The following is a 13,403-nucleotide window of genomic DNA, read 5'->3' on the forward strand; positions in this document are numbered from 1 at the left end:
ACTATAAAAATGCATTTATTTTTTACAATGTAGCATGTCAGACTGCAGGACACTGCTCTAAATACTTTACATTTCATGTTAACTTCCCATTGTTTGGTTAACCTTGAAATTTGGTACTGTATTAAAGTGCTGCTAATATTGGTGGCCCCTTGTGATCAATTACTTGTGGTTGTATTTTTCCTCATTTGTAAGTTGCTTTGAATAAAAGTGTCTGATAAATGAATAAATCGAATCAGTCCTGTTAATTAATGTGGCTTTATGAATGTGCATATTTCTGTCACCTAAGGACTAAACTTTTCCCAAGAAGTCAAACTTTTTAAATTTTTCTTATATTATGGTTAAAAACTGCTATTTTTGGTAATGGATATAGTATAGTAATTACTTCCTATTGTGAAGTACATATTAATGCAGACCCACATATCACAAAATCATAATGTATATATGCTCATATATCTCTAAAATGTAAATAAATAAATAAAATAAAAACACACAGTAAAAAAAATGATAACCTGCAATTATTTCCTTAAGGAAAATAGGCCATTTCTACCTGATTTAATCCAAAAAATTACATTTGGTCATTTATATCTAATGTATTCTAGTTTATTAAGGGATGTTAATAATATTTTTGACTTAAATAAAATCAGTTAATTTAGATGTTACCACATGAAGCACATTTTTAGGTTAACAAGTGTAGTAATTATAGATCTTGACTGTATTGACACTTGCAAGAGTTGTATGATCAGGTAGTTTCTGGACCTCACACCTCTCACCTGAGCCTGGAGATGCTGCTATTTCCCACAGACCCCCAACTACTGGTGTCAATTCTCCTCTCAAGTTCCTAACTGGAATCCTGGAGGTGCCAATTCGCACCTCAAAGAGGATATATACTGGAGGGCCATGATCCACCAGCAACCACAACCCTATCAGCAAATAACTTCTCAACTCAGCAGCCATGGACATCACCAGCTCTTCTCTTCAGTTCCAAGACAGCAGCTCATTCCTGTTTGACTGCGAGAACCTTCTAGATCAGAACTACACAGTATCAGATGCTGGCTATTTCAGTGCCAGCAGCAGCCTCTCTCCAACCTCTTCCATAGATTCCTGTGGCTTCTCACCTCCAGCTCACTCTTATGGAGTAAGACAAGACATACCACAGATATTGCCACACAACAGCAACACCACCCAGTTGAAGAGAAAGGACGAGCCACCCAAGAGAACCGGGCGGCCGAGGTCAAAATTCCCTGGGGTGAAACGTCAAACTGCAAGTGAACGGGAGAAGCTGAGGATGAGGGATCTGACCAAAGCCCTTAAACACCTCAGGACGTATTTGCCTCTGTCAGTGGCACCGGCTGGAAAGACCTTGACCAAGATTGAGATTCTGAGGCTCACTATTCAGTACATCTCCTGCCTGTCTGCACAGATTGAGCTCAGTCAAGAGGAGGCAAATCAAGGAATTCCTTCAGAACAGATCCAGATTGCGACTTCATCAACCATGTTCAACAACTTCAATGAAGTTCCTACACTTACACAAAGTTTACCTGCTCAACATATCCAGCCTATGACTTATTATCAGGTATGTATATGTTACTTTAACTCTATTTTTACAATACTATTGATTTATTTTAACAAAACTATTTGCAGGTGATCAATTTTAATATGTTATATTTAATTAGTGGTAGATTTAGCAAGAGTGACTGACTTTATAGACAATATTGTACTTTAAGTCAGTAGTGTACTGTGTATTATTTTGAGTTCACAATATTTGTAATACTAACATGTAAAAATGTGAATTGCTTAAGTTCTTTGTTTAATTTGATCTGTATTCTGTTTCATTCAACAGAATCCCGTCGAAGGCGATTTCCTTTCATTCTCAGCACAGGATTTTTGGTCGGGCAAGAAACATAATTTGTTCTATGGACAGTGCTGATCAAAATGGACTCAAATATTAAATTTTGATACACACATCTGTGCAATGTCTGTAAGACATCACTTTGACATCTTCTACTTTATTTTTCTGTAAATGTGTTTGTACAGCTATTTATATTTTTGTATGTATTAAAAGAGATTAATATTTATGAATTGCAAATTGATTGGCTAATAAAGCCTTAAAACCTTCACATCACTTCTGTACCTTTTTATAACTGTTATATTCCAACGTCTTTCTTAAAAATAAATCTTCTTTGTCAGTATGCATGGTTTCATGATGAACCTTCAACATCCATGGAGTCTTCCTGTTGCACAAAATGTTCTTTGTAGTGGATAAAGGTTCTTTAGACTAAAAAAAGGTTCTTCAAAAATTGTTTTAAGAACCTTTCACTGAAAGGTTCTTTTGGGAAACCAAAAATGGTTCTTCTATGGCATCACTGCGTAAAACCCTCAGAACCTTTATTTTTAAAAGTGTAAACAACCATACACCATAAAGAAGTTTTTTTTTTTTTTCATACCCAGTTTAGCAACTTCCTAATGACAAACAGCTGGATGATGTCCTACCACGTAGTAATTCACACTTCTGAGGAAAAAACACTGCAGAGCAAGCATAAATGTGGGCAGGATAGTAAACTAACTCTCACAGCTGAGACCCTTTAATACCCTTAAGACTGTAAACAAAGTGTTATGGTAAACTCTGCAGGGCTCTTCCTCTGAAATTCAAGACTGATGCTTGAATACTGTAACTTCAAGCATAAAAGATGAACTCTATTTACTTGATAATATGGAGATCAAACATACAAACAAACAAACAGTAGAGACTCTTGTGTAATTGTCTAATAGTTCTGCATTTTGGCCTTATCACTATATAAAATGACTTTAAATGTTATCAAATTTGAAGCTTATTGTAATGCAAGACTGGTATTATATTACACATATTAAGTTATATTTTAGTGCCCATGGTGCCAGCTAGAGGGTGGTGTGTACTTTGCTGTAAACCATTAGAATACCACAATGCCCAATCTATGTCAGATTGTACACAAATATTTTACAAAATAAAAAGAAGAAGAAAAAAGTGTTTTCTAAAGATTTTCAGGTTCAGTATTAGAGATGTCGGTGACAGCTGTTCTTTCTTGTCCATTTTTATGTGGGGCAAAGTCGAGAGTGGAGAAAAGGAACTCTTGAAGGTGACAAGTCTGCAGCTGCTTGCAGACACCATAATAACGAATCACTTCCTCACTTTCCCTTCCTCCCAGTTGTGCAGTCTTGTTTACTTCCTCTGGTGAGTCCCGTATGACACACAAGAATTAACCACTGTCTTAATTCTACTTGATCCTCTAGTTACTGAATGTCCTATAAATGCTTTAATGTTACGTCTTGGTCTGTATTTTTGGTATTGTATGAAATGTCTGTAATTTTAATGGTAAAAAGAGTGTAAAAATGTTACAGTAAAAACTGTTAATTGGTTATTTGGTAGTTATCTTAACATATACAGTAAAACAAAATAATCTATTTAACAAGGCAATAGAAAAATATGTTTTTTAGATGTAAAAATTAAAGATGTAAAAAGACTTTACCTGAGATATCACCTGAGATGTTTAACAAGAGAATAAATGTACTTTTTTGGTAAACTATTGTTAAAATTACTGTGAAAAACAATAATTATAACTGATTATATTTTATGTAAATAGTTATGTTTCTTCTTATTTCTTTATATCATTTATGTACATTGGGGTGTTTGTATTACATTTTATGTTGTTTAGTTAATGTTTATTGCATTATTTTAGTGTCATTGTTACCCTGATGGTGTTGTTTGTGTGGGTACACTGTGCACTGTCTATACTTACAGTCCCTGCACACTTCCTACAAAATCGAAGAACAAACGTGTGTCATCATTTAGAACAAAATCTGGCAATAAGATGGTGTTTTTGAGGTTGTTTCGTGGTTTGTAACAACTCGCCAGGGTGAACTTTCAGGAAAACTTCCTACCGGCTGCTAAACACCTTCTTACTGCAATTGGTCCAAGTCATTGTTAGGTGTGACCTGGAGCTCAGTCAACACGTACACACCAGTGTGCAGAGATATTAGCTAACTGCCCTTACAAAAAATCTAGAGTTTCTGCAAACTTGCTGCAAATTCTCCACTCATTATTTTCACATGCAAATGAGCTTTGCAGCAAACTCTTCATTGTCGCCTAAGGTTTGCTGCAGGTTTACCACTTCCGGTGGTAAACCTAACTTCTGGCAAACATTTGTGGCAAATCGCAAGCTCATTTGCATGTGAAAATAAGGAGTGGCGAATTTGCAGCAAGTTTGTGGGAAGTTTGCCAGATCTCTAGAATTTTTGTAAGGGTGGTGCAAATTTACCTACACTACTTCTGTAGGATAGTTCATGTAGAAACATTTTCCAAGACCATGTCATGCGATTTTTGTTTTTGTTTTGTTGTTTAATTAGTCTGCAAAAGGAATCAAATCTATTCAAATACTCTTAAGTGCCCATCCACTCTGTTGTTTGATATGCCGCTTCACTCATGTGCCATCTGCAGCCAAACGTGTTAACACATCTGCCCAAAATAAGATTTGACTATCATCATTCTTTTGTCTGTTTTCACTTAAGCCACGTTCACACCGCGGGCGGCACTGTTGCTTGGTGTCGCTAGACTTTGTGATCTGTGTCGCTGGTGGGCATTCCTACTGCTGCCGCTGCCCTAACGATATTGGTGGTCGTAGAATGTATTCGTTATAAGAAGCTTTAATTGTAAAAATGCACATTTCTACAGTTCTGCTTGATTTTAAATTGTAATCTGGGCCACCCCTAAAATGGGTCATACCACTGACATTGCCTGAGTGGTTCAAGTGAATGTGCGGATATCAACATGCTCATTCAAGGATGCGCATTCATTCCGTGCATGGACAGAGCGCAGCGAATGTAAGTGTCTAAAATGCCTGTGCAAAGTTCAGTTGAATGATAAAGTTTACCCTCTTTAACTTAATGCTGTTAATCCGAATGTATGAAGCAAGCTGTCTGCTGAAATAACTAAAAATAACCACAAAGTTGAGTTCGCTACTACAGCAACAAAAGGCTGCGGGTGCGTTTAACTCAGAATCATCATTGGCTGGTTGAAAGAAAAAGAAAGAAACAAATATGTAGTGTTTTATTTGAAATAAAAATAAGGCAAATGCCCTCATATCACATAGAATAACATTATTAAGAATGTTTTCTTTTTTTAAATATCCTGATGGTAGTGTTATAAGAAACAACCCTATTCACAAATGCACTATTTGATCCAAGAAAATGTTCAATTAAGCCCTATAATGATAGCAAATTATTGCAACATGGAGTGATATTTGCACCAATAAATAAATCCTTTCTTTTGTACTGAGATTTCAATCACCAGTGAAGACAACACGAACCAGAGAAAGAGAACAAAGAGGACAGTTTTTTTCTTTCTATTCAGTGAAGAAAAGTTAGTTTAGGAGTAGCTGAGAAAGTGCATGATCATATTTACATTTAGGCAGGGTTGGGGAGTAACGGAATACGTGTAACGGGATTACGTATTTAAAATACAAAACATAAGTAACTGTATTCCACTACAGTTACAATTTAAATCATTGGTAATTAGAATACAGTTACATTCAAAAAGTATTTTGATTTTGATTTTGATTAATAATTTAAGTGGTCTAAATGTAAAATATATATACACGCAACCTGTTCGTGCAGACAGTCACACGTCATCTGCGCGTGTTCCTTGACGCTGTGCAGAGCGAGCGCGAGAATGGAAGGCGAACCACAGCTACCTTATGTTCCGTTATTATTGTAATGTCTAACCTGTGAATGAGACATGAGGTAATCTGAAACCGTTCCATTTGTCTCGGAAGTCGGAGCTCGGGACTCGGATCGACGTCATATCCGTACAAAAAAAACAAGAAATCCGTTCCTTTTACACACAACACGACAAGTCCGAAAAAAAGATGGACGCCTCCAGGAAAGTAATTGTTGCACTAGCTCTTTTGGAGTACAGAGAGCTAGAAAATAAGTATGCCCTTCACCTAAGAGACCTCGAGGAAGATGACAGAAAGCGGAGAAGGTATGTTAATGTTTCACGTATTTGATTGTATCAAAACATGTTAACCACGTTTTAATCGAACCAGCGGTGTAAACAAAGGGCAATGCCCTATGGAAGTACAAACGTATATTTGCAATATAAATTTGCCTAACTGTGTTATGTGTAAACGGTTTTATGGTTTGTAACGTTAGGCAGTGTTGTTGTAGCATCATTGACCATTGTTCTTGTAGCAGCAACGACCTAGCCAATTTTAGCTGTACCAGTTTATAAACAACACATTACACGGTAATTCACACATAACAGGATCGTAGCCACATGCCTATAGGCAATGGTAATACAGTACTGTGTATACGACTTACTAATTTGTACACAAAAAAGACAAAAGTGCTAAAAAAACATTTAAACCCACAGTATACTACAGTCGATGCTCTTCCCAGCCATCTTGCTTTCTGAACTCGGGGTCCTAGTTCGTCCAACTTTCCGAGTAGGAATTCCGACATCGGGGGGCATTCCATTTGTCAGTTCCGGTCTCGGAACTCGGGAAATAACTCGGAGCTCCGACTTCCGAGACAAATGGAACGCAGATTAGACTCTGCTCTGTGTGTGTGTTCATGTGTGATAGAGGAGGCGTGGCTTTGGAGACACCTCTGAAGCGAGGGCGGGGTCTATGCTTTCAAAGCTAGCTTGCTAACTGCTAGCATCTCTGGATTACACACCCTAGCTTTAAAACAAGTTCAATTAGATTCATCTTATTTTAGAAACAACACTGCATAAGATATTTAGGTTTTTCAGAGAATGTATTTTTAACATGTGTATTTTGTCTTAGTGCACTGGCAGAGTTTTTATAGTCAAAACAAGTGAAAAAAATCTACCAGTGCTGAAGTAATCCAAAGTATTTAGAATATGTTACTGACCTTGAGTAATCTAATAGAATACGTTACAAATGACATTTTACAGCATGTATTCTGTAATCTGTAGTGGAATACATTTCAAACGTAACCCTCCCAACCCTGCATTTAGGTAGTCTATTCATGGAAGTATTGTTTGTTTGATGTTTATTAAATGTGTTTGTAACTCGTTACAGTAAGGTTGAGTGTATATATTAACACTTCATAATTAATGAACATAAAAAAATGAACAATATTTTTACACCATGTTTAATCATGGTTTATGTCAATTTCTACATTTACTAATACAGTTTAATATTAAAAACTTGTAATGTAACATAAATGAGAACTAACATGAACTAACAATGAACAATATTGTATGTATAAATTAACATTAACCAAGATGAACAAATGCGTGAAAAAAATTCATTGTTATTTCTTGAAACCTAATTCGGAATGTAATACATGTTATATGTGCACGCGTTAACGTAAATCATAATCCCCAACATCAACACTAACCCCCCATGTAACGGAAGTAATCTCACGTTTTTCTCTTGGTTGAGACATCCAGGATAAGCACACAAATGCTCTATTGTGAGTAAACAATCAGATACAACTACAGATCTAAACCAAAGCCAATGAAGCTTCAGTACAGCGTTCCTCCTACTCAGTTGTAAACAGCGCTGATCTTGTGTGTCGCACGTGCGTCAGTTCTCAAGTGAACAGGCCAACGTGATTACGTCACACGTGCTTACTGCTGCTGACCAGAAGCGATGATTTATAGTTAAAAAGTACTTAAATGTTGATCTTTTTCTCACCAAAAGCAATCATGTCACTTTAGAAGACATTAATTTAACTGCTGAAGTCATATGGAGAACATTTATGCTGACTGTGACAAAACATATATTAACCAAAGTTGTAAATATAAGGTAAAAGCAAAACACAAATGTAAAGTGAAAGTATTTATACAGTATTGTCAGTTGTAGAATTTGTTGTACAGCCATTAATTCATGATGGAGAAAAATCCTTGTATCAAAGTATTTAAAAATATTGCATATCAATGAGAACGAGAATCCCCATTAAGAATAATGGGAACTACAAAAAACAAACTCAAAAGTAAATACTTCCTTGACGCATTACTGTAATGAGAATTTTGGGAGGAAATTGGCTTAATAGTCATGAAAATCATGTCAGATTGAAAAAAAAAGCTTGAGAACAGTGTTCTCTTGTAAACAAATCAAGCTGCACTTCTGGTTGTATCGCATCAGTTCACACCAGGGACGTGCCATCCATATAAGCAGGGTAAGCAATGCTTACCTAACAGAAGGGTGAAAAGAAAAATGACACTATGAAACATTTAAATATAATTGTTAATATAAACCACTGTTTTCGTTCAAATTCGTCATCTTTCATCTCAGTTGAGCAGCACAGACAGTTATTCATTTATTCGCTTTGGCACCACCCTCAGGTACAAGCACTTTATGTTATGCTTTCGCTGACTTCAATTCAAAGCATTTTTTACTGCCCTTTTATTCAGCATTATACGTTCATTCAAACTGAATGATGACCAAGGTAAGCATGCTTATCTAAACGAGTAAGCTCCTTCCTTCAGTCACGCTATCTGATATGCTCGATTTTTGTTTTGCGTCAACACATTGAAGTTCACGTAACTAATGCGTTATTAAGCGCTAAAATGGATATAGTGTAAGCATCGACATCCTACACGGATTTGGTAAATTTAATTTCAATTAAAAATTGAGAAAGAGAGGCTATTGAAACTTAAACAAGTGGGCGACTTTTACAACAAAGTGACGGAGATATTAATTTGCATGGAGAGATGCATGGATTTTGTGTTCAAGTAAAGGTAAGTTAATGTGTATATTAAAAATCTGTGTTATTGATACTAGGTCATAGATACTAGGTCATTGTGTCTGGTTAGTCTGAGGCAATGAATTGGTGATCTGGCAATCACTGGAATTGAATCCATTCCAGTGTTTCTTAACTGAAGAGTGACGTAGTGAAACTAGTAACTTGCAATATTTTCTTTTTCTTTTTGTTGTATGTCAAAACAAGCTCTTCTGGCACTGTGGTTCATTGTATGATTTAATGGACATAAACATGCTTGGCTCAATATGTGACAATCTTTTATTTGTGTGATATGAGCAATATTACTGTCCTGAATTTAAAATAATTAGGTCATGAATTTCACCACTGTAACATATTTGTTTCCATTGACTGGTGGGTTCTAAGGCAACAATTTACGTCAGTAACATTTCTGCGACATTACTCACCCATATAATGTGTTTTGGGGACAGCATTTAATAAGGTGTATTAAAAATCTTTTATGCTTACCCAGTCTCAAAGCCCACAGCATGTGTCTGGTTCACACGTAAATATGCTAACGCACTTACGTCACTCGAGAAGCAGCGTCAACTGATTCCCCCCATGGATGCGCATTGTAGTGCGACCGGACTTAAATATTGATCAGTTTATCACCCAAAGTGATCGTAGCGCTTTAGAAGACATAAATTTAACCACTGGAGTCGTGTGTATTACTTTTACTATGATTGCCTGTACAATCAGCACTGGTGCCCCCCAGGGATGTGTGCTCTCCCCACTACTCTTCTCCCTCTACACCAATGACTGCATCGCCAAGGACCCCTCTGTCAAGCTCCTGAAGCTTGCAGACGACACCTCTGTCATCAGCCTCATCCGAGATGACGATGAATCTGCACACAGAAGGGAGGTTAAACAGCTGGCTGTCTGGTGCAGTCAAAACAACCTTGAGCTGAACACGCTCAAAACGGTGGAGATGATAGTGGACTTTAGGAGGAACCCCCCAACCTTGTCCCCCTTCACCATTCTAAACAGCACTGTGGCAGCAGTGGAGTCATTCAGGTTCCTGGGCACTACCATCTCACAGGACCTGAAGTGGGAGACCCACATTGACTCCATTGCAAAAAAGGCCCAGCAAAGGTTGTACTTTCTTCGCCAGTTGAGGAAGTTCAACCTTCCACAGGCGCTGCTGATACAGTTCTACTCAGCGATCATTGAGTCTGTCCTCTGCACTTCTATAACTGTCTGTTTGGTTCAGCTACAAAATCAGACATCAGAAGACTACAAAGGACAGTTTGTAATGCTGAGAGAATTATTGTTTGCCCCCTGCCCTCCCTTCAAGAACTATACAGAGTGAGGAAAAAGGCTGGAAAAATCACTCTGGACCCCACTCCCCCTGCCCACTACCTTTTTGAACTGTTGCCTTCTGGCCGACGCTTCAGAGCACTGAGCATCAGAACCGTCAGGCACAGGAACAGTTTTTTCCCCCTCAGGCTATCCATCTCATGAACAGTTAAATTGCCCCATTGAGCAATAATTAATGCGCAATACACAGCTTAGTCTTTTTATATTATCCAACACATCCTACCTCTCCTGCCATTATATTCCCTTGCACTGTATATAACCGATTTGTGTTTTAGATTTGCACTACGTGTGTGTATGTATGTATGTATGTATGTATGTAAATATATTCATATATATGTATATGTGTATATATGTGTATATGTATGTATGTATATATATGTATGCGTGTGTGTGTATATATATATGTATGTATATGTATGTGTACATATATGTATATATGTATATGTATTTTGTTTTTTAATTCAATTTTAATTATTTTTTTAAAGTCTTGTTGCTGTTTTTATATTGTTGTGTACTGGAAGCTCCTGTCACCAAGACAAATTCCTTGTATGTGTAAGCATACTTGGCAATAAAGCTCATTCTGATTCTGATTCTGATTTTTGGAGATTTAAAGCAGGGACTAAAAACAAAACGTTTTTCATTTTGGTTTGTTCTGAGCAAAAACTTTATTTTTTAGTTCCGGATGAGAAGTTCTGCAGCCTCCTTTCCAAATGGTAATCGATATAAAAAATGTTTAAAAAAAAATTCATACAAAGTTCATGGCAGTGGTTTCGTTTTGGGTTTATACCCCGACCGCTATATACTAGCAGTCTTGTTATCTCTGAACGTAAACTGTGACAGGAAGTAGTGTAAGGGCACACCCCTAATGTTAGCGTTAGCAAACATAGTTTAGTAATGGAAGACGAAAGAATTGTTCCAGCTCACGCGGTGTACAAAGCTGAAGTGTGGCGTCATTTCGGCTTTCATTATAGAGAAGGGACTGACAAAAGTCATGTGGTGTGTAAAATGTGCAATGCCAACGTCAAATATTCGGAGAACACAACAAATCTGAGAGCGCACGTAACGAGGCACCATTCTGATGTACAGCTAACAGAACAACAGCAGCAAACAGCTAACGTTAAAAGAGTGGATCCCCTTCAACTCACTCTGGATCAAGTTCACACATCAAAGTTACCACCGACCTCAACGCGTGCAACCAAAATAACTCAATCAATACTTTATTTCATTTGCAAAGATATGCGCCCTCTCAGTAGAGAATGAATATGGTGAAAACACTGGAGCCTCGCTACACAATACCATCCCGACAACACATCACGGACATCGCTGTGTCCAACTTGTACAAGGAGGTAAAAATGAGCATACTGGAATCTCTTAACTCAGCTGAGAGAGTTGCTTTGACATGTGATGCTTGGACATCACGGGCCACTGAATCGTTCGTAACGATAACAGCGCATCACATAACGAATGAGTGGAATCTGGTCTCGTATGTGCTACAGACAAGAGCGATGCATGACAGCCACACAGGGGATAACATTGCAGAATTACTAAAGGAGGCCTTACTGAATGGGGTTTGGAAGAGAAAGATCCCGTGATTGTAACAGACAAAGCATCCAATATGAATGTCACGGCTGGACTTGCAGACATTACCCACATACGATGTTTTGCACATAGCCTGAATCTCGCCTCACAGAAAGCACTGAAATTGCCAGCAGTGGAGCGACTACTCGCCAAGATCAGACGTGTTACAAGCTTTTTCAGACGTAGCACCACAGCCAGTCACCAGCTAAAACACAAACAAGACCTGCTCCAGTTACCAAAACACAGGTTAATCACAGACGTTGTCACAAGGTGGAATAGCTCTTACGACATGATAGAAAGATTTTTAGAACAACAACCAGCCATCTATGCAGCACTCCTTTCAACAGAGGTCAGAAAGAGTGAAAAGGATGTCTTCACACTGAACGAGGCTGACATCACATGTACTGAGGAAGTGCTCAAGGCACTGAAGCCAATGAAGGATGCCACATTGGTAATGTCAGAAGAGAGCATGCCCACTCTTTCTGTCATTGCACCACTTTATTCCTAGCTTGTCATGGGCACAGAAGAAAGCCTGGATGATACAAAGACAATGAAGGACATCAAGGCTGCTATAGCACAAGATCTGTGAAAGAGATATGCCAATGAGAGGGAGACACTGTGCATGGCATCAGCTCTTGATCCTAGGTTTAAGGATCTACCCTTTCTCTCTGAAACGGAGATCAAAGAGACCTACTCCAAAATGACTGATGCTGTGGTGGCTGCCATAAAGAAGCAACAGAATGTAAATAAATACATTAATAAATTAGGCTATGTTTTTATTACATACATTAAAGTTTTTAAGTGTATCAGTTAATACAAATAAAAATAAATAAATACAAATGTTCATTGATGTTAATTTAGTTTTAATAGTTGTACTTGGATAATTATTTACAAAATAGAAATATGCAATAGGATGAATTTGGTCTCAGATTATGTGTTGTGATAGTTAATGCCAATTTACTGTAACAAAATGATATTTTATTTGATGCTTTGATGTTATTCAGCAGCAAGAGGAGGTATACTGTCCGGTAGAGGAGACTGACTAGTCAAAGGATGTTGATGATCACCTACCTAACTATGAGGATGGCCCTGCCTCCATCTGCCTGCTACCCATGAAGAGACCAAGGAGATCATGTGCATTGGCTGACATGCTTGGAACGGTATTTGCCACTTCTAAAGACTACGTCACCAAAATCTGCACATGATGCTGCTGCAGCTGAGATTAAGAGGTTTAGAGAAGAAAAACCTTTGCCACTCCCAGAAAACCCACTCAGTTGGTGGAAAGAGCATAAACATGAGTACTCTGAGCTATTCAGACTAGCAAAGCGTTTCCTGTGCATTCCTGGCACAAGCGTCTCTGCGGAGAGAGTTTTCTCTACCACAAGAGACATCGTTACTGCACATAGAAGTGCCCTGAAATCTGAGCATGTTGACCAGCTTATCTTCCTCCAGAAAAACCTTGACATTAAAAAACAACGACTGACATAAATACAAACAAACTGAAAAACCTGTGAAATCCAAGTTAAAAGGATCTGAGAATGTTCAACATCTGTATTTATTTTATTGTTTACATTTGTTTGTTTTCTTTAGGAATCCTGCAAGCACTATTCAGATGTAGGTAGATGTAATTATACTGATCAGATCACAAAAAAAGTTATGACGTTGTATGTTACTACTGTAAACTGTTACACTGTGAACCTTTAAAGCAGGATCTCAAAATATATACAGTCTGTTTATAAGTGTTT

The 13,403-nt window shown here is 37.6% G+C and overlaps 1 protein-coding gene across 1 annotated transcript; it reads left to right on the forward strand.

Moving 5' to 3' along the window:
• Nucleotides 1-952: 952 nt before the first annotated feature.
• On the forward strand, nt 953-1,927 carry LOC127444917 (mesoderm posterior protein 2-like). The gene is made up of 2 exons (XM_051704582.1): nt 953-1,573; nt 1,841-1,927. Exons 1-2 carry the CDS (start codon nt 953-955, stop codon nt 1,925-1,927), a joined length of 708 nt encoding a protein of 235 aa, XP_051560542.1.
• The last annotated feature ends 11,476 nt before the right edge of the window (nt 1,928-13,403 follow it).

The sequence above is a fragment of the Myxocyprinus asiaticus genome, chromosome 1 (assembly GCF_019703515.2).
Source record: "Myxocyprinus asiaticus isolate MX2 ecotype Aquarium Trade chromosome 1, UBuf_Myxa_2, whole genome shotgun sequence".
Classification (NCBI taxonomy): domain Eukaryota; kingdom Metazoa; phylum Chordata; class Actinopteri; order Cypriniformes; family Catostomidae; genus Myxocyprinus; species Myxocyprinus asiaticus.

Excerpts from the sequence above, each read along its gene's own strand:
- LOC127444917 (XM_051704582.1), top strand. The coding sequence starts at position 953 with ATGGACATCACCAGCTCTTCTCTTCAGTTCCAAGACAGCAGCTCATTC. Across the intron at positions 1,574-1,840 it reads AGCCTATGACTTATTATCAG|AATCCCGTCGAAGGCGATTT; the intron begins GTATGTATATGT and ends TTCATTCAACAG.